At 39.8% G+C, this 22,840-nt stretch overlaps 1 protein-coding gene across 2 annotated transcripts in view; it reads left to right on the plus strand.

Annotated features, from left to right (window-relative positions):
• The window catches only part of RFC1 (replication factor C subunit 1), an 82,619-nt gene that overhangs the window by 38,800 nt on the left and 20,979 nt on the right, over nt 1–22,840 (plus strand). For both annotated transcript variants that reach the window (XM_077815744.1, XM_077815743.1), the window contains exons 5-7: nt 14,802–15,034; nt 17,813–17,887; nt 20,765–20,842. In XM_077815744.1, coding sequence (XP_077671870.1) covers nt 14,802–15,034; nt 17,813–17,887; nt 20,765–20,842 — 386 coding nt within the window. The remainder of the gene's footprint in view (nt 1–14,801; nt 15,035–17,812; nt 17,888–20,764; nt 20,843–22,840) is intronic.

Consider the following 22,840-nt stretch of genomic DNA (forward strand, 5'->3'; position numbering starts at 1 on the left):
GTGGCAGAGTCAGGGATAGCTTAGTCCAGTTGTCTCTCCACTTGGACGCATGGTTTCTAAGAGCTGCTCCTCCCTCCTGAACACTTTGTTACACTAGAAGGGGGATAATGGACGTGCTTTGGAATGTTTGCAACATGTAATTGCTGAGAGGGCCAGTGAGAGAAATCCACAGGCATGGTCTAGGTCCTAAAATCTTGACAGTTGTATTATATGGGAGCTACAGTAACTTCAAGCAGATGAGACAAGACTGATGTCTCTTTTCCATCCCCGCCAGTTCTGCATTTTGTCTCCCACCAACATTTCCAGCTCATCTTCCCATCCCATTAAACCAGTTGTGACATTATTGACATAAACTGCAACCACTGTTACATATTTGCAGCAAATATTGTACAAAGGTTGTCATGTGAGGTGTCTATAAAAAGGTTATGATTTGCTGATTATGATTATGCTATCTGTCTGGGTGTATCATTTTTGTAGCTGAAGATATGACTATTGGCTGTGTACTTGTATATCAATGTGTTTTGATTCTAAGTAGCCTCAGTGAAGCATTTGGTCAGCTTCTTGAGAAGGGACTATTCAAGAAACACTTAACTGACAGTGGACTTTGGGAGATGCCAATCCACATCTGAGCTTTCCTGGGAATGTTCAAACTAATGTGTAAACAATGTCATTGGCCTGCAAACTGAGACATGCATGGACATGTGACTTGCCCATGTGACTCCGAGCTCCATCTTGCTGCTGTACTTTTCCACAGTAAGAACAAAAAGGCGTCCTTCCACCTGGAAGAGACTATAAAAGGCAGCTGCCTCATCTCCACTTTGCCTTCAGTCCTGCTTCTTGCCTCTGGACGGACTTTGCTACAAATGGAAGCTCTGAACAAAGGACTGAATGACCCATCCCAGCTGTGGATGTACTCTAGAGATTTGATTTGAAGCTGCAGTTTATTCCATCGCTTCTACAAGCCTGAACCAAGAACTTTGCCATTACTGTATGTAATTGATTCCATTTAACCAATTCTCATTCTCATCTGTATCTTTTTCCTTTTATGAATAAACCTTTAGATTTTAGATTCTAAAGGATTGGCAACAGTGTGATTTGTGGGTAAGATCTGATTAATATATTGACCTGGGTCTGGGGCTTGGCCTTTTGGGATTGGGAGAACCTTTTTTCTTTTACGGGGGTATTGGTTTTCATAACCATTCGTCCCCATAGTGAGTGGCACTGGTGGTGCCTGGAAACTGGAGTTTCTAAGGAAATTGCTTGTATGACTTATGGTTAGCTTGTGGGGTAAAACCGAAGTCGTCTTTGTTTGGCTGGTTTGGTTTGCCTTGGTGTTCAAAGGAACCCCAGCCTTGGGCTGTAACTCCCCTGCTCTAAGCAATTTGTCCTGAATTGGTACTCTGTCTACACTACAAAATTAGGTCGATTTTATAGAATTTGATTTTTAGAAATATATTTTATACAGTCGATTGTGTATGTCCCCACTAAGCGCATTAAGTCGGCGGAGTGCATCCTCAATATTGTGGCTAGCATCGACTTATGGAGCGGTGCACTGTGCGTAGCTATCCCACAGTTCCCACAGTCTCCACTGCCCATTGGAATTTTGGGTTAAGCTCCCAATGCCTGATGGGGCTAAAACATTGTTGCAGGTGGTTTTGGGTATATGTCGTCAGTTGCCCCCCTCCCTCTGTGAAAGCAATGGCAGACAATTGTTTCATGCCTTTTTTCCTGGGTTACGCATGCAGACGCCATACCACTGCAAGCATGGAGCCCGCTCAGCTCACCGCTGCTGTTGTGAGCATTGTAAACACCACGCGCATTATCCTGGAGTATTGCAGAACCGGGCTAAGAGACGCCAGCACATTGTGATGAGGACATGGACACAGACGTTCCTGAAACCACGGGCTGTGGCAATTGGGACATTGTGGTGGCAGTGGGGCTGGTTGATACAGTGGAACGCTGATTCTGGGCCCGGCAAACAAGCACAGACTGGTGGGACCTCATAGTGTTGCAGGTATGGGATGATTCACAGTGGCTGCGAAACTTTCGCATGCGTAAGGCCACTTTCCTTGAACTTTGAGTTGCTTTCCCCCACCCTAAAGTGCAGGAATACCAAGATGAGAGCTGCCCTGACAGCTGAGAAGCGAGTGGCGATAGCCCTGTGGAAGCTTTCAACGCCTGACTGCTACCGGTCAGTTGGGAATCAATTTGGAGTGGGCAAGACTACCGTGGGGACTGCTGTGATCCAAGTAGCCAATGCAATCACTGACGTTCTGTTATCAATGGTAGTGACTCTGGGAAATGTGCAGGTCCTAATGGATGGCTTTGCTGCAATGTGGTTCCCTAACTGTGGTGGGCTGATAGACGGCACGCATATCCCTATCTTGGCACCAGACCACCTTGCCAACCAGTACTTAAACCACCAGGGGTACTTCTCAATGGTGCTGCAAGGGCTGGTGGATCACAAGGGACATTTCGCCAACAAAAATGTGGGATGGCTGGGAAAGGTACATGACTCTTGCATCTTCAGGAACTCTGGTCTGTTTCAACAGCTGCAGCAAGGGACTTTCTTCCCAGACCAGAAAATAACTGTTGGGGATGTTGAAATGCCTATAGTTATCTTTGGGGACCCAGCCTACCCCTTCCTGCCATGGCTCATGAAGCCGTACACAGGCAGCCTGGACAGTAGTAAGGAGCAGTTCAACTATAGGCTGAGCAAGTGCAGAATGGTGGTAGAATGTGCCTTTGGACGTTTAAAGGGTCGCTGGTGCTGTTTGCTGACTAGGTTAGACCTCAGCACAACCAACATTCCCATTATTATTGCTGCTTGCTGTGTACTCCATAATATTTGTGAGAGTAAGGGGAAGACGTTTATGTCAGTTTGGGAGGTTGAGACAAATTGCCTGGCGGTTGATTTTGAGCAGCCAGACACCAGGACGATTCGCAGAGCACAGCTAGGCGCGCTGCGCATCAGAGATGAAACTGGTTTTCAAAATCTGACTGGCCAGGCTACAGTGTGACTGTTGTATGTGTTCCTCCTTGCTGCAAACCCGCCCCCTTTGATTTTAATTCCCTGAAAACCAACCACCCTCCCCCCTTTGATCACAGCTGGCAAAGGAAATAAAGTCACTATTGTTTTGAAACCATGCATTCTTTTTTTATTAATTAAAACAAAAGTGAGATAACTGACAAGGTAGCCTGGGTGCGGTGGGGTGCGGGAGGAGGAAAGTAAAAGGCCACATGGCTTATTGTAGCCACACTACAAATCAAAACTGTTTGAATGACAGCCTTCTGTTGCTTGGGCCATCCTCTGGAGTGGAGTGGCTGGGTGCCCGGGGGGGGAACCCCCCCCTCCCTCGCTTTCTTGGGCGTCTGGGTGAGGAGGATATGGAACTTGGGGAGGAGGGCAGGCAGTTATACAATAGATGCAGTGGTGGGCTGTGCTCTTGTTGGCTTTCCTGTAGCTCGAACAGACGCTTCATCATGTCAGTTTGCTCCCCCATTAGCCTCCACATTGCCTCCTGCCTCTGCTCTTTGTGCTCACTTAATGCTTTCCTGGCCTCTGCCACTGAATGCCTCCATGCATTAAGCTGTGCCCTATCAGTGCAGGGGGACTGCATGAGCTCAGAAAACATGTCATTGCGAGTGCAGTTTTTTCGCCTTCTAATCTGCGATAACCTCAGGGACGGAGATGATGGGGGAACATAAAAACATTTGCACCTTGGAGGAGATAAAAAGGGAGAGTAAAATTTAAAATGATATATTGCTGAGAACAGGAGTACTTGTGGCACCTTAGAGAAACAAATTTATTTGAGCATAAGCTTTCGTGAGCTACAGCTCACTTCATTGGATGCATTCAGTGGTTCCACTGAATGAATCCAATGAAGTGAGCTGTAGCTCACGAAAGCTTATGCTCAAATAAATTTGTTAGTCTCTAAGGTGCCACAAGTACTCCTTTTCTTTTTTGCGAATACAGACTAACACGGCTGCTACTCTGAAACATGTCATTGCTGAGAACAAAAGGGAGACTCTTTCACAGTGAATCAAGCAATTCACAGCAGACGGCACATGTGCTTTAGGTACAAGGTCGCATTTTGCCTTTTATATTGAGCGCCTGCCGGTATGGTGACACATCACAAACAGCTGGGCAACAGAATTCGGTTTCCAGGCAGCCATGGTAAGCCTTTTGGTACGCGGGGTTGACGTCTTACGCCTTCATAACACGTGGGAATCGTTTCAAACTGCAGCGCCATCCTTTCCCATAGCAAGCAATGCTGGTTGGGTTTCACATTTAGAAGGAGGGGCTGCAGTTTTCAGGTGGATGTGCAGCACACACCTCTCCCCACCCCGCCGCGTGGCTATTCTCCGGGATGATACCTTTTAGCCAAGTGCAAACAACATAGCATGAACAGGGTCCTTTTACTGTTCCCTTACAAAAATTCCCCTATTTCAACCAGGTGACCATGAATGATATCACTCTCCTGAGGCTAACACAGAAAGATATATATGAATGCGACCAAAACCCAGGACCATTCGCTGCCATGCTTTGTGCTGCAATACTTCCAGAGTACTTGCTACTGGCTTGGCATGGTAGAGTGTCCTACTATAGAGGATGAAATAAGGCAGCCCTCCTCAGAAATCTTCTGCGGAGGCTTTCAGAGTACCTCCAGGAGATCTTCACTGGAGGATTCCCGCTTCATCCCCAGACACGTTAACAGACTTTTCCAGTAGCTGTACTGGCTGCGAATGCATCCGAATTCTTCAGGGCAAATCAAACATTAAACACTATTGCTTTTAAACCCTGTACTGTAGTTACAAATGTGCACTCACCAGAGGTGCCTTCTCCAGCTTCAGAGTTGGGTGTCCTGCCTTGGAAGGGTATTGGCTCCAGGGTGATGAAAAGCCCCTGGCTGCTGGGGAGAATGGATTCACCACTTGCCTGCTGCGCATTCTTCTCCTCTCCTCTTCCTCATCCACAAAATCCTCCTCCCTGTTGCGTGAGACTACCCCCTTGCAGGTATCCATGGACAGTGGTGGGGTAGTGGTAGGGTCCCCCCCTAGAATGGCATGCAGCTGATCATAGAAGTGGCATGTATAGGGCTCTGACCTGGAGTGACCGTTTGCCTCCTTTGTCTTTTGGTAGGCTTGCTTGAGCTCCTTAGCTTTCACGCGGCACTGCTGTGTGTCCCTGTTGGAGCCTCTGTCCATCATGCCCTGTGCGATTTTGGCATATATATTTTCATTTCTTCTTTTGGATTGGAGTTTGGACTGTACAGATTCTTCTCCCCATACAGCAATCAGATTCAGTGTCTCCCTTTTGGTCCATGCTAGAGCTCGTTTGCGATTCTGGGGGGACTAAATTGTCACCTGTGCTGTTGAGCTTGCCACGCTGGCCAAACAGGAAATGAAATTCAAAATTCCCGGGGCTTTTCCTGTGTACGTGGCTAGTGCATCGGAGTTGAAAGCGCTGTCCAGAGTGGTCACATTGGAGCACTCTGGGATAGTTCCTGGAGGCCAATACCGTAGATTTGTGTCCGCACTACCCCAAATTCGACCCAGCAAGGTCGATTTTAGCACTACTCCCCTCTCCAGGGAGGAGTACAGAAGTCAATTTTAAGAGCCCTTTAGGTCAACAGAACAGGGTTGGTTATGTAGATGCATTCATTTTAAAATCTACGTAACGTGGCTGAATTCAAACTAACCCTGTAGTGTAGACCAGAATTCAGAAGTGTCCCACCAAAGGCAGTATCGTTACACCCGTAGTTAGCACTGTAGAAGCAACTAGCATGTAATAAGGTGCTTCTTGCTACGTAAACATATCACAGGCAGCAGTCTTCTAGGGGATGCATGCTTCTTTGGTTAGATAGCCACAACTGAATGCTGAGCTTGGCTCCACACTCCCACCACACCCTCCAGCAGGATTCCTCCTCTTCAGCCTGCCCTCCCCAGCCGTGCCCCTGGCACACCGAGTCCTGCCCCACTCCAGCTAATCTCTCCGCTCCACATGGTGGTGGCATGTACCTTAACTTTGTTTTTCCTGGTTCTCAAGGTTTAAATGTGTTGTTTTCAGGAGCCCCTCCCCTGCATCCTGGTTCACCTCAGGAGGCAGGGTGAGGAGCTCAAACACCCCCAGAGGGATAGGGATCCACAAATCCTGGTGTGCGCACACATAAGAATGGAGAATTTGGGGCTGACAGGCCTCCCCTCCCCCAATCCTGTGTTTCCTCTGCCTTCCCCCCACTCTCCTTAGTCCCAACCTCTCTGACTGACCTGAGCTGCCATCTTTGTTTATCCTACTCCTCCCTATTACCCAGCTGTTGCAGCCCCATACTCTCTCCTGGTTTCCTCCTGACTCCTCTGCGACACTAATTCCTCCTTCCCTCCCAGCAAGCATTTTCATGTGTAATTTTTTTTTATTTTCAAAAATAGTTTTGAGCACATTCTGAATTTTGTACTCAGATTCTGCCCCCACCCTCCCCAACAACCTTTGGACAGAAGCTTCTTGTAGCAACATGCCTACATTTCACTTCTGGATTTCTGCCAAGGGTGGGTTTCAAACGTAGTGCCTGGTTATAGTTCTGGTTTAATGGCCACAGCATGTCCCCGTGAGCCACTCATGTTATGTGAAAACCGACTGTCTTGCGAGTCTCTTGGCTTGTGTTTCTGCACATGCCCAGTGCAATCCATTTGGTACATGAGCGTTAGCCCTCCAGATAGGTTCAAGCCTCCCTTTTTTAATATTGCTTCCCCACGGGGCAGTGGGTGCCAAGCACTAGCTGGGTAGATGTTAAAAGATTGAGAACACTTGGGGCTTAGTGAGAGCCATGGATTGACTCCAAAGTGTGGGCCAAAAAAAAAAGTTAGAAACTATCAATCTTAAGAAATGCTGTTTTTTGGGAAGTCTGTATCATGAGAACCCCTTTCTCCAATTTGGATTACTAGCGCTACGGACGCCAAATTTCAAGGCATCTGAATAAACATGCATGCAGATTTTAGATCGCTTAAAAGTGGTCCTTTGAGAAACTCCTTCTGTTTAACCTTACCTATAGCAGAGCTGGCACTCTGATATACTCACAATGTACACCTCATCTTGACATACAATCTGTCTTGGGTTAAGTAAGGTGGGTAAAATGTAATTTTAAAAACACTATGTACAGTTTGCTCATTCTATCTGACAGTTTTAAAGGAAAGAATCACTTATCATGAAAACACTGGAAAAGTGTTTTGAAACTTAAGTCTTCAAAAAACTTTTAAGCTGGCTATTCTGAGCCTACTTCACTAAGAACTATCGTACTAAAAATGAAATTTGTGCTACTTGCAGCAAGCAAGGTGATTGTCATAGTTTTTAAAAGTCTCCATCTTGATTAATGTAATTTTATTGTAGAGTATTTAAAATATTTATTGTAGAATATTGTAGAATATTTCTAAAATATTTAATATTAATAGAATTAAGAATAATATTAATTAATATTTCTTCTAATTCTTAAAGCAGGTTGTAAACACTTTTAATGTCCTTACATCTTATAAGTCTCTAAGTTTCACTTAAAGTAATTTTTTCCCTTTAATTAAAATAACACTTTAGTTGTTAGGCGAGTAGTTTCTTTTTCAAGAAAGGTTTTCTAGTGAAGATTTCTGTTTTCTAAAAATTCAGTTTCTTCACTATTTCTTACTATTTGATGATTACAAGACTTCTACAAATTTGCTGATACTGATATTGATACTATTTAACAAGATATAATCTTTCATTAGTCTCCCATAATTGCATAAAACAGTTCAAAATGTATATGAAACCAAATAACATGAAATGACACCATGAGCCAAGTGCCTAAGGCATGTGGCAAGTCTAATTCTAGCTATTTGAGTGCTGTCTACTTAGCACATTTTTCATATTTTGTGATTAAAGTTGTAAAACACTGCATAATCAGGTTGCGGTTTGTTGCTATGGTTAAGGTTATGTTATAGTTTTCCTTAAAAGCCCATACTGCAGTCGGTTGTTCTTAAATGTTGTAAAATATGCTGTGGGCTAAAACTGGTATCAGAACAGGAGTGAGTGGTCCTGTTTTGTGTTTAAACATAAATGTTATGAACAGAATTAAAGAAGTTGTATTAAGCTTCAGCTGCCAGGAATCCTGTTTTTATTTAAATGAGAATGTGTTGGATCAGCCAGTAAAAGTAAAGCAACAATTCTCTCTTAAATTAATAACTTATAGCCATTCTTTGTTCTTTGAGATTAGACATGTTTGATTATCACATGAATAGAATAGTTTGTGTAATAGGAAAAAAAATAAATTTTATTAAGTTTGATACCTCGAAGTAATATACATGTGCAGACTTACCTATTATATTTTTAATACAATGAAGACTAACTTAGCAATATCTGAAATAGAAAAACGTATATATTTGCAGCATGTTTTTCAAGTATTTTAAAATTTTGATCGATACTATTTTCTACTCCATGACAGGAGTCTATTTAATATAATAGCACAATATTAATTTTTGTAAATATTCATTTAGTGACATCTGACAGTGTGGGAAGGATTTACATTCAAATCAATTCTGTGAAATCGTAGCAGCCTTGAATTTTATCTTAGGCTAAAAATGACTCTGGTACAAGGTAATAAAATAAGAGTTGCTGATCATAATCTCTTAATTGTGAGAGTTAATGGGCTGCTAATTTTGAAAGTATATATAATAGCACAATAACTCAGAAGTTTCCATTTGTACAGTACTGTGAATATCTAATTTGAAGAAAATTATATTAAGTATGGCATTTCTGGAGATAAAGCATACTTTAAAAGAACAAGTGGTTTTGAAACTTTTTTCAACAAAAAATTTAAGAGAAATTATAAAGTAACTATTAATTATATTTGGTGATCTATTTGTTTCAGTTTAAAGTGAACAGAAAGTATATTAAAGGCTATACAGTTTTGTTCCAATCCTCTGAAATGTATAAATGTCATATTTAGAATATGTAGTTGTGCCAGATTTTGGGTCTGATCCTGGAAAAGCTTACTCGTACAAGTAGTCCGTATGTTGTTATCCCCTTTGGCTCTTTTGGAACTTTTAAGGGTTCCAAGATCGAATCCTCCATCTCCCTGAAAGAATGTGATAGAGAAGGAGACAATCTTCATTGAGTGGCCTTTGTTCATATCTGTTTAACTTCTCCAATGAAGTGGTGACACAGGATTGAAATTTGAATAGCTTGGGGGTTGGTAGCTTTTATATTTTTATTATCACATTGCCTTGACATTTCACTTTAGGCAGAAGCTCTAACAGTGTTAGTTTAAAGTGCATGTTTGTAGTGCATTTAGAATCAAATTGTATGTTGAGAAACTGAATGTAAAACAAATCTAGAGGACTATAAAGGCCAGTTAAGCCTAGAGTTACTGTTGGACCATTTCAGTTTTTTTTTTTAAATGATGTGAATTACATTTCCTTAGTCAAATACGGCATCTGTTTTTTAATTATTTTTTAAAATATATTTTTTAAGGTTAATTAGTTTTTAAATTTAATAAGCAAATACAAAAATTATTGAAGGTTTGTTCACTTGCCTGGAGTTTATTCTGTTTAAAACCTCAATGGTTTTGAATATATCTTTTACTTATAGTTTTGTTTAAAAGGAGAACACTAAAAATCTACAAAATTATTTAACAACTATAGTCCTATCTTATTAAGTGATGTATCAACTACTGGTCAATCTGATTGTAAAATAATTGCAGCAAAACAGTAAAATAAAATGACTCCTCCCCATACAAACCAACAAACAACCCACACACAGACTGGAGAATAAGACATAAGGATAAACCACATGGAGGCACCATAATACCTTATCTAAATTGTAAATTCATTGGGACGGGGACTCTGGTTTGTGTTTGTACAGTGCGTAGCACAATAGGACTCTGGTGCATAACTGGGCTTCTAAGTGCTGTTGTTGCAAATAAATAACTGTGTGGTGATTAACATTAAGAGGCAGTATTAAAACGTAGCTTTTCTTTTATAAGATATGTCCAAAACACACTATAATTATGTACATGTAATATAATCTTAATAACAAAAGAACTTATGCTGCTGTTAATTTTGACCTGTTTAGAAGTTTTTTATGCTGCAGTATGCCTGTCTGTTTTAAAGTAATTCTACCATATTAAACTTGCTACTTATTTGCGTTATGATAATACATGGAGACCCCAGCAGAGATCAGGGCCAAATAATGTAAAAATATATAATAAAGTCCCTGCCTCAAATAGTTTACACTCTAAATAGAAAATTAGAAAGGGAGTGCGAGATAATTCATTATACCAATTGGGAACTGAGGTACAGAGAAACTAAGTAATTTGCCCAAGATCACGCTGGAAGTTTGAGACCAAGCCAGGATTTGAATTACTTATGATTGTAACCTCTGTGGGACAGGAATGCTTTTGTCTTGTTTGTACAGTGCCTAGCACAATGGAGTCAGCCTGGTCCATGACTGTGGCTTGTAGTTACTACTACAATATCAATAATACTAATAATGAGTCTGAATCTGTTAATTTCCAGTCCATGTATTATTCAGAAGACTATCTTTCTTTGGTGTTAATGATTTTTATAAAGAAGGCCTGATAGATTTTTTTTTTCCTCTGTTTTTACATTGGAAATTCAGAATGTGTTGGATTCAGAATATTCAGGGGAACAATAGCAGATGGAGAATATAATGAAATATGACATAATAGATGAGTAATAGCTGAACAATTGAGAGACGAAGGGATTTTTAGTTGAACGCTTTTTGTTTTGCCTTCATTAACACCTATTTCATTTCATTGGCTAACAAACCTTGGTAGAAAGGGTGTTTCAGCACCTCTCTGCCCCTTCGTTAAAGGCTATGTCTACATTGCAGTCTATGTTGGCAACATTTATGTTGCTCGGGGTGTGAATATTCCACTCCCCTGAGCGACAAGTTACACCAACATAAGCGCTCGTGTGCACAGCGCTATGTCAGCAAGAGAACTTCTCCCGCTGACATAGCTTGTGCTGCTCGCAGAAGTGGGTTTTTGGTTTTTTTTTAATGCTGACGGGAGATCTCTCGTTGAGTGTCTTCACCAGACACGCTGCAGCGGTGCAGCTGTATCGGTACAGCTGTGCCACTGCAGCGCTGTACGTATAGACATACCTTAAACCTTTCATTGTATATCTGATGCCTCTAAATAGTTCTACAGTAAAATAGGACAGTCCTGAAATTTCTACGGTAAATCAACGAGCAGGGAAAAAAAAAATTCAAGTCCTCCTTACACATCATAAAGACACATAAATAAAAAGGCATAACCCAATTTAATAAAAAAACCACCGCTCTGTTCACCTTCAGAAGAACAGCTGGAAATTAAGGCAGATCTGTGCGGGTTAGTTGTGAGGAAGATATGTCAAGCCTTCCCTGGAATGGTCAGCACATCCTCAAAGTTCTAAAGTACTGGGGCTTAGTGATTTGAAAAGAAATTAGGTAAATTACTGTTTCTGAATCTGTTTTTGATAAATCATCATGCCACTGAAAATTCTCTTTTGGAAGCAAACTGGATTAGAAACAGAGTGATTGATTTATTTGCCTCTGGCCAGTTACTTTTACGTTTTTGTAAGTCTCTCCCCCATTTACATTTTCAGATGACTATGTTCAGAGGTCAAAAGCACTCAGCAACCTATAAATCTGCTGTTCGTTCTCAGTGTACACTCACTAAATCTAATACTGCCTTTCCTAGCAAGGGCATAATTAGTGCCTTGCTTTAGTTAACCACCATACTAAAGTGCTCATATTCTAAATATGACTCCAAAAAATCAACATCCTTTTAAATTAAACTTCATCGTATTTATCCTTTTACATTGCTCTACCCCACAAAAAGCAATATCTTGTGTTTATTTTTTTGGCTTTAAAAAAAGTTGCAATAATGAAGTTGTCTTGTTCACTAGTATGCAGACTGTGATATCAGTAGAGAAAAGTAAGGACCCAGTTCTATTATATGGTGGCTTTAGGGTTAAGAAAATTAAAAGTAGAAGGTGATCTGTGTTTTTTACCAGAGACAAATGAATGTAGTTATATCTCCATTAACTGTTAATTTTAGTAAGATGCATGTTTTACCCCGGAAATGCATTTTCTTGTTCAACTGAAAAATTGTAAGAAGTGAAAATAATTCTGAAATTACGTTAGTAGAACAAACAGTGTACTATTAAGGTATTAAACTAGGGCAAATTAGGAGCCTAAAGCATCCAATAGCCAAATCTCCTGGATATGTTATACTTAGTTAAATTGAGCTTAATGGCTATAGGAGATGTATTGTTGCCTAAAGAAAATATATTGTTGTGTTGAAAAAAGTAAAGCTCTTGGTCTAGAGGCAGGGCTCTGTTCCTTTGTGTCTGAAACCCAGGTTTGATTTCTTTCTCTGGTCAATTACTCTGTGGGCCAAATCAGATGTACAACTGTTCGACTGGTGGACAAATCTTGTCTTCAGGCATTCTGCAGTGATTTTTTTGATGTAGCTGCTGCTAAGCTAGTTCCTTCCCTCACAAGTATAGCATATAGTCCTGAACAATAATCAGCCTGCCCATTTGAGGGTTGTATACCACATAATAATAATGATCAATAGCAGAAACCTTCCAGCTAATGTCACGAATGCTATTACTATCACCCTCTATTGGGTGGTAGGAGGGGGGAGGAAGAAACTCTAAACCAAAAAAGAAGAGAAAAGGGACAGAATACGTGGATACAGAAAATCAACCCGTATGTGGTAAGGAGGACAGAAAACTGTGAAGACCTAACAAGCACATATAATTTTCAGTGGAAAGTAGGTGTGGGATAATGTAGCCTTAGGAAAGCTACTAAAGAGATGAGAAATATATGACTAGAAATAAGGAGATACAACTAGAGCTGGTTGGAAAAGTGGACACATTTTTGTGCTAAAATTTCTGTGAACACATTTTTTTCATTGTTTCAGCTCTAAATAAAACTAAGACAAGGACAACTAAGGCTAAGTATTAAGCTGAATATTAGGACAATTTCCCTTTGTAGTGCAGTATCCCAAGGAAAGTGGTAGAAACATCATCCTTGAGAAATGTAAAACCAGCCTTCAGTTACATGTACACAAAGGAGATTTCAGTTCTGGACAATTCCGCTTTTATCAGATCTTTGCACTTTTCTTTTTACTCCTTCACTCTACTCAAGCCTCCTGCTCAACTGCTCCATTCATATTTTCTTTTCATTTATTTTTTGGCATTTGCATGCTGTCCTTTATACCCCTGCCATTTCCTCTGGCACCAAATACTCACTTCAAATCCATCCATTTAGAAAGTTTTCTAGCAATAATTCACCATAGAAACAAATCTTGATAAAACAAAAAAAAAAATCAAACCATGCTATTTTTGAACTTGCATCTTCATCTGGTCACTTGGCATAGTATGTCTGTATTGTTTGATTTATTTTAGTTGTATAACCCTGGTGGCAGTGTCTCCTCTTTATTTAAAAACCCATTGAAGTCCTTTGGGAGTCTTTTCATTGACTGTAGTGGGCTTTGGATCAGGCACAGAATGAGCACATCAATAGAAGACATAAAGTGAGCATGGTCCTATACTGACAAGAGAGTTAGGTAACCCAATACAGTAAGTCTCTTATGTCTCTTCTATGAATTGTGTTCCCAGACCGCCTCAGATTCAGGAATCCTAATAATCACTGTGTGGATCCTTCGAATATCTGCCTATTGGGAAACATTGATCTATTGATGAAAACAGCTGGTAGCAATGGTTTCCTGTGAACTGATATTGAAAATGATTTAACAGAACTGTAAGGACCAAACTGTTTTAATAATTTTTTATAAAAAGAGCTCGTAAAGAGAAGGGAAGACCAAATCCTCGCTTCATTTTTGTGGTCTGTGGACTATTCCATAATCTTGCCAAATTTCTCTCAATTTCAATTGAAAAAGGTTTACTTTGTGGGCTGAACTGTTGTCCACTTTTGCTATCTGCTGTTAAATGGCTGCTGTTCAGTGTCAGAGATGGCGACATTTGCAGTGGAGGGAGAAGTAATATAGTTTGTAAAGCATTTAGGGCTCTTTTGATAAAAAGGGTTAATGAATGCTGCTGCCGCTGCTAACACTTGCACTAGTTGCTAGTCACTCTGTTATGGGTACAAAAATAAAAGTCTTATGATTCAAGTAGTTGCCTTGCAGATTTCCAGGAAATAAACACCCCAATCCATTTCTTGTTTCCCTGCCAGTAGTACCAACCTCTGAAAGTCCTAAAATAATATTATCAGATAATTTGAAGGGCAGTAAGTGGACAATAGTAAGCGATCCTTGGGTACTCAGGTGTTGAGGACTATGTAAGTACTGAAATGGAAACTAGATCAATATAATGCTATGCTTTGGGTATATATATTTTTTGTACATAAAGGCTTATGCAACAAAAGACCTTTATCTTAATATCCTGCTGTTTTAAAAGTATGGTGTAGTTCTTCTAGAGAAGAGGTCTGAGAATCAGGAGACCTTGATTCTGTTGCCAAGTCTCTGTGCTTCAGTTTCCCATCTGTAAAATGGGGGTGCATAACTTTTATAAAGTTCTTTGGATGACAGGTTCTGTGTGAGTACAAAATAGTAGTAAATAATTTGTACGTAAAAATACCCTAAATTTAATTATGGAAGTGTTGCTTTGAGCTTTTTTTAAATGAACATTTGACATTTTTGTAACATTTGCAAAGATGTAAGGTGAAGAACTAACAAACTTGCCCAAAATAATTCTCATCAGTTACATTATATAAAAACTTATTCAGTGATTAAACATTTTTCCCTGTTAAGATGACGAAGGTGACTTCATTAATAAGAAGACTTCCCAGAAACCCAAGGAGAATGGAACATCAGCAAGCAGCTGCCTAGGAACAACAGGAGCGAGAAAGGAGGATGCAAAACCACAAGCTAAAAGTAAACCTTTATCTCCAATGAAATTGACGCCAACCTCAGTACTCGATTACTTTGGAACTAGTGGCGTGCATCGATCAGAAAAGAAATTGGTAGCAAGCAAAAGAAAAGAAGTGAGTATTCAGCATATTCCTTGTGTTTTTTTTTTCTTGATGATAGCAGATCATAATGGCTGGTTTAGTGAATTACTTAATGGCGATGCAGAGCAGCCACGTAACCATTTGTTCTTGACATGTCTTGCTTTAAAAGCCACTGTAGTGAGTAGTATTTTGACTAAAGCATCTAGATGTATCAGAAATTCTAAAAAACATGATTATCAAATTATACTTTCCTCTTAGAAAAGATCATTCTACATGAAAATAGTTGTTGTTTTTACTGTTCTTCCCAATAGTATCCTAATATATGTAGTATACTTGGTTAGCACGATTTTTTGATTTATAGATTTTTGTGAAATCAATTCATTAATCATAAATAATAAGCAAACATTTTGTTAAATTAGTGATTATTAAAACATAAGTTTTGGTGCACGAGGAGGGATAAAATTTCTGAAGTATTCCATCATATTGTAGGAAACAAATTTTAGACTACTAAGAAAACAAAACTTTAATTAAACAATGGAAGAAATTCAAGTTCTAAGTATACTCACTTTAGAATAACACCAGCAAAATGGAGGTCAGCATTTTGCTAGCCTCTGCTCCTGTCCAACACTCTGAAGAACTGTGGAAGAGCCACTAATCTTACCAAATGGTGTTATAACATTAAATAACTATCAGTGGTCTCATTTCCCTCTAGTTTTTAGTATTTGTCGTGTTTTAAAAAAAAGTAAAACACGTTCTTACCAAGTCCAAGTTTTTTTCTTAAACGCCTGTATGTTTATTTTACATGTGTAAAAAAACAAAACAAAAAAACCCTAATAAGTAGGGCTGTCAATTAATCACAGTTAACTCACACCATTAACTTAAAAAAAATTAATTAGGATTTAAAAAATTTATCACGATTAGTCACACTGTTCAAACAATAGAATACCAATTGAAATTTATTAAATATTTTTGGATGTTTTTCTACATTTTCAAATATATTGATTTCTATTACAACACAGAATATGAAGTGCTCACTATATTATTTTTATTACAAATATTTGCACTGTAAAAATGATAAAAGAAATAGTATTTTTCAGTTCATCTCATACAAGTACTATAGTGCAATCTCTTTATCATGGAAGTGCAACTTACAAATGTAGATTTTTGTTGTTACATAACTGCTCTCAAAAACAAAACAAAACAAAATGTAAAACTTTAGAGCCTACAAGTCCACTCAGTCCTACTTCTTGTTCAGCCAGTCGCTAAGACAAACAAGTTTGTTTACATTTACAGGAGATGCTGCCGCCTGCTTCTTATTTACAATGTCACCTGAAAGTGAGAACAGGCGTTCGCATGGCACTTTTGTAGCTGGCATTGCAAGGTATTTACGTGCCAGATATGCTAAACATTCGTATGCCCCTTCATGCTTCAGCCACCATTTCAGAGGATATGCTTCCATGCTGATGATGCTTGTTAAAAAATAATGCGTTAATTAAATTTGTGATTGAACTCCTTGGGGGAGAACTGTATGTCTTTGGCTCTGTTTTACCCACATTCTGCCATGTATTTCATGTTGTAGCGGTCTAGGATGATGACCCAGCAGATGTTTGTTTTAAGAATACCTTTCACAGCAGATTTTACAAAATGCAAAGAAGATACTGATGTGAGATTTCTAAAAATAGCTACAGCACTCGACCTAAGGTTTAAGAATCAGAAGTGCCTTCCAAAATCTGAGAGGGACGAGTTGTGGAGCATGCTTTCATAAGTCTTAGAAGGACAACACTCAGATGCGGAAACTACAGAACCCGAACCACTAAAAAAGAAAATGAATCTTCTGCTGGTGGCATCTGACTCAGATGATGAAAATGAACATGCGTCGGTGCACTCTGCTTTAGATCGCTGTTGAGCAGAATCCATTACCAGCATGGACGCATTTCCTATGGAATGGTGGTTGAAGATGAAGGGACATATGAATTAGCGCATCTGGCACATTAAATATCTTGTGACACCGGCTACTACGGTGCCATGCAAACACCTGTTCTCACTTTCAGATGACCTTGTAAACAAGAAAAGGGCAGCATTATCTCCTGCAAATTGTCACCATGTTTGTTTGTCTGAACAATTGGCTGAAGTAGGACTGATTGGATTTGTAGGCTCCAAAGTTTTACATTTTATTTTTCAATGCAGTTACTTTTTGGTCATAATTCTATATTTGTAAGTTCAACTTTCATGATAAAGGTTCTTGGCTTTTTATTAGCTTGAGTTTCTAAAAAATGGTTTGACTTAAAATTGAAAATTTGTAATGCTTGTGAAAGGTGCCAGCCTGAGAGAAATGGCGTGTACAGTTCTGTTTATCAACAGAACGTATACAGGGTGCATAGGCAGCAGCAGCACAGGCTTTCCTGTATTGCCCTGCCATTATGTTTGAGCCAGAGAGAAGGCAGGGTGGGGTAGTTCATATTCAACATACAACCTAATCAATGACTTCTCTTCTGAACTTGGAAACAAGGATGCCTATTAAAGCCAAGTAATGTGAACTGATATCAGTTTGGAAATAAGTGAGGTCACTTAATTTCATTTGGTATTCTGAATGGTAACTGTTAACCTGGGATGAATTCAGATTAGCGAGGTATGAATAAAATGCTCATTCCCATTCCCAGTCCTTTTGGCCTTTGTCGTGTTGGTATGTAACTAGATTATGCTAGAAGAAATATACTCTTCATGATTAATACAACTGTATCTCATGGTACCTTTATAGATAATGGCAACAATTTGAACTGTTGATTTTGTTTTTCTTTTTTTGAAATGCAGCCTTCACAAAGTAGAGATTCATTGCTAGAAGATGAGGCTATTGCTAAGCAACTGCAGTTAGAGGAAGATTCAGAGGTAAACTTTGTAAACACATTGCCCTGGCTCTCTGCCCCCCCCGATTGATGAGTCCTCTTTAACAGCCTTCGCCTGACAACAAAATAGCTGGGTTGTGTTTTGTGTTGAGCAATTCCGTGAATTTGCTGCTGTAGTGGCTTGGAAAGGGAAAACTGATTTTATGTAGTCTTAAAAAATATATTTCAACAATAAAGTTCATATATGCAAGGTTATTTTGTGCACATTATTTTAGTATTGTGAATGGAGCCATATCTACCCTAATCTCTGCCTTCCTACATCCCTTCCCCACACCCTTATCTGTCTCTACTAACTCCTCCCTTTCAAATCTGATCTTCATTCCCACTCCCTTATATCTCTCTCTGTCTCTGGGCTTGGCTACACTTGCAAGTTAGAGCGCATTAAATCAGCCCCGGGCGCCCTAACTCCTGAGGTGTCCACACTGGCAAGGTACTTAGAGCGCCTGGACTCTGCAGCTGGAGCGCTCCTGGTAATCCACCTCCATGAGAAGCATAAAGCTTGCTGCGCCCTGGCTGAAACGCCCGGGTGTCGGTGTGGATGACTTTTTGCATTACTGTGCTGTGATTGGCCTCCGTAAATGTCCCATAATCCCCTGCAGTCAAGTGGCCACTCTTGTCATTGTTTTGAATTTGGCTGCAGGCATGTGGATATCCCCTTTCAAAGCTCTGTTTCTGACAGCTGGCATGTTTATCTGCACTGGGACAAAGCAAACCATTACTGTGGAATGCTGCTGCCCAGGTAGGGGTGTGTGTGGAGGGGTGTGTGTGTGAGAGAGAGAGGGTTTGCTGCTGTCTGAACTTACAAGACAGCATGCTGACACTCTCTCTGCGCCCCCCAAAACACACGGTCTCTCCCCCCACATACACACAACACACTCCCTGTCACACTACCCCCCCATTTGAAAAGCACGCTGCAGCCCCTTGCCCACACTGGGATAGCTACCACAATGCATTGCTGTCTGTGGTGTTGCAAGAGCTGTTAATGTGGCCATGCCACTGCACTTGCAGCTGACAGTGTAAACACAATTCCCAGCGCTCTACATCTGAAAGTATAGCCAAGCCCTAAGTCTGTCTCTAATGCATACTCCATCTCAAAAAAGATCACTGCCATCCATGACCATTTCATTTGATGGTCTCTTGATCTCCATGCACTCCTGGAAAGGTATAGCATTCTTACGCATGGGTACTGTATTTAACTTTATAAACACCAGATTAATCTGTTTATATTGGGGGAATGCATACCTGTACCCGATTTTATAGGGACAGCCCCGATTTTTGGGTCTTTTTCTTATATAGGCTCCTATTACCCGCCTCTGCGGTCTCAATTTTTCACATTTGCTGTCTGGTCACCCTACATACCTGTCAAAATGAGTTCTTGTTTTCTTTGAAGGGAAGATTGGCTGATATATGTTTAATGCAGATACATGGAAATGTGTAATGCATAAGCATCCTGTGAAATAAATGTTTATATGCATTTAAAAAGCATACATCCTCTTTGACCTTACCAGAAACTAATATTCTAATAGGGTTAACTTTTGATGTGAAATAGTCTGTTTTAGGAAAAACCACACATATTTTCTTTAAATTCCTAATACCTCTAGCACTACCACTCCCTTACACAAGAAATGTAACAGAGATGCTCTGCGGATACAATTCGTGTATCTTTGCCTTAAATACCTCATTTACATTGATGATACTGTTTGTCTTTTTTTTCTTTTTTCTTTTTATTCTTTCTGCTGGAAGCAGGGAAGATAGATGCCATTCGTCAGCTTTAGCGTACTACCGGTGTTATGGTTACATAGAAAATAGTCCCTGTGGTATACTTGGACTTATGAAGTCATCTGTTTGAATCCGGCAGAAAGGGCATGTTTGATCTTAGATTAGGTCAATTTACTTGCTGTTGTAAAAGGATTTGATTTGTAATGTGGAATACAGGTATTATCAATAAACACCTTAGTCAGGAAGAACAAATGTTTGCCCTAAGGCAAAATATTAGATGATAATATGGTAACGAGGATGCCTGTCACTGTTGTAGATGTTGCATTTATTGTGTTAGGTTTTCCTTCATTTGTTCCTAACTAGGCTTTGTTTTTATTTGGCACGAGGTAATATTAATTGCAAATGGAATCTCAGGAAATGTGTGGACCTGGACTTTCTTTTTTTTTACTGGAGGAAATCCGTTTTGTTGAAATTGCTATTTATATTTTTCAGCTGGACTTGCATCTGTCTAATATGTCAGATTGTTGCTAAATTGCATTGAAGAGCAAGAGCCAGGCAAGGGTCAGGGTCTTTATTTGTAAAAATCTGCTCTCTTGGAATAAGAGAACTGGCATTAAGATGACCACGTTCATTGTGGAGATGTGCTAACACAGAACAGGCTTTGTTTCTGACACCAATTCTGAAAGAGGATCTCTGAAACCAGCAGGTAGCTCCCCTGTAACAAGTTGTCAGTAGTGTGATCCTGACTTCCTTTCAAATTTTAGTTGTGTAATGCATTAACAAGGTTGTTTCATAATAAAAGTATTCAGAGAGACAGAAAGTTTTGTTAATAATGGGATTGCACAATTCTATTCCCTATAGCTAGGTAGCTCGTTTCTTTGTATAGTGGGTTATTGCATTACAAATATCCTTTCACTGAGTTGAATACTGTTGGGGAAAATAAGTCATTTTGTAGCATTTGGAGAAATCCAATACAGCAGTATTCCCTCTTGGTAGGGTATCTGATTAAAACTGAATATTGTCTCGGTCCATGTGTTCAGTGAATTTTTGATCTTGAACAAGAGGTTGTATAAAATGCCACTGCCTATCCTTTTAGTTTAATTCTGTTGACAAAAACCTGGGTATTCTCTTTTCTTCACAGCTAGAGAGACAACTGCATGAGGATGAAGAATTTGCCAGAACTCTGGCCATGTTGGATGAAACACCAAAGAAGAAAAAGGTGGGTTATTTTTATAAACTTTGTTTTAAAAATGAAAATATTTTTAAAACTAAAATGTTTTTGTGACTCTGGATTGCATTGTATTTTTTTCTTTTTAAAAAAACCCCCACTACATCTTTTGACCATGTATGTATTTTATGGAGATCCATGGGGAGGCATTCTTGAAAGAAACATTAGGTTGTGGGATTGAAAAGGTCATGCCCACTTTTTCCTTCCTCTTGGCTTGCTCTTCCCTCAGTCAGTAAGCACCGTCCTCTCTTAGTATCAGCCAGATGTGTTGCTTTTTATCCTTGTAGTTGAGTGGGTTGTCTGCTTCCTTTGAAACTGTTACTGTGTTCTGTTGGTGGCTAGTGAGTGCATCAGAACAAATCTCCTTACTAGTCCCTTCACTGATAGAGTTCTTGGCCTATGTCATAATTGTAGCTTTTCACATTGCTGTCTAGCATGCTAATGCTGAGACTTATCCCAAGATTAAAGAATAAATAAGAATAAATATGATCTTACTTTGTATTGTCTGACAAAATATGATTTTAATAAATAGTGCTTTACTGGAAAAGAAAATTGGACAACTAGCCGTTCATTGCTGCCCTCTGGATCTCTTCAGAATTAGAAATCTATCCAGTGTAGCTCATCATTGAGTTGTCGTCTTTTATATTTGCTTGAATGCTGACTTGTAGTTGTGGGGGATCCCTTTGGCGTAATTTTACTGTTAAGAGGATATCAAAACTTACAAGACAGAGCCTAAGGCTGTGTCTACACTTAAACCACTGCAATGGCATAGCTGCATCTGTGCTGCTGTAGCGTTTCAGTACAGACCCTCGCTACAGCGATAGGAGCGGTTCTCTCGTCATTATGGTAAATTTGTCTCTCCAAAGAGGGAATTCTTCCATTGACCTAGTGCTGTCTACAGGGTGTTAGATCAACTCAACTACTTTGCTCAGGGCCTTGGATTTTTTACACCTCCAAGTGACGCAGCTGCCTTACGCTAACTTTTTAGCGTAGACCTGGCCTTAGTTTTGAAACTGATTTTGTGAAGTAGCAGTTTTGCAGTTTGTGGTTGATTGAGATTCAAAATGCAGAATAAGGTTAAAATTTAAGATTTAAAATAATGAAGACCGAAGAGGTTCATGTGGGGGGAAAAAAATCAGATTAAATCGAAAAGTTATATTTCTGCTTTGAATAATGTGTTCTATAGGCAATTATGTAGCAAAATCTTATCAATATAGAAATGGAATCTTACAACAGAGGACTGAATGGCTTAGGTTCTGTGCATCTTCTTACCAGTTTCCTGTCACCATGTAGGTCCCCACTTTAAATTCAGCCCAGATTGGTAGACTGTTTGGCGATTTAGTACTTGAGGTGAAATTGAGTTGCTGATCTAAAGTGAGGGTCCACATCACAAAACCACCACCTTATTTGTTACTGACTAGCATGAGTGTTGGCAATCTCAACAGAGAAGCCAAGGATTGATTGGACATAGAATATGAAATTGTCTCTCACCCCTATAGGTGTGGGCCCTCTGCTTTAGTGTACCTGGTAAGTGAATGTCTGGCATTGCCCACCAGTGTTAAAACGTACACAAAAATAGGATTGTAAAATCTGTTATGATTTTCTGCTTTCTTGATTTATTTTGAAACAAATCACACACTCAAACTTAAAATAGACCAGATGTGAATCGGAAAGAGAACACCTACCCATGCTTTACAGTACATGGGATTATTGCCTTTAAGCTAGTTAGCAGTAATTATCTTTGAAGTTAATAAATGAAAGCACAAAGTCCTATTTCTCTAAGCTTCCCAAATGAACTGAACTAGGGCCAAATTTTCTCAGCAGAGGTTCTAGGTATATGCTCCTATTGGCATAAGGGGGAGTTGGGTGCATGCATGAGGGCAGAATTTGACCCTAAAAAGCTCCCCTGCTTAGCTATCCTTTCCGAAAGTGTATGTAATAAATCCTGTTCTAACCAGTGGCGGGACTAACCTTTTAATCAGTGCCATT

This window comes from Eretmochelys imbricata, chromosome 4 (genome assembly GCF_965152235.1).
Source record: "Eretmochelys imbricata isolate rEreImb1 chromosome 4, rEreImb1.hap1, whole genome shotgun sequence".
Taxonomy (NCBI): domain Eukaryota; kingdom Metazoa; phylum Chordata; order Testudines; family Cheloniidae; genus Eretmochelys; species Eretmochelys imbricata.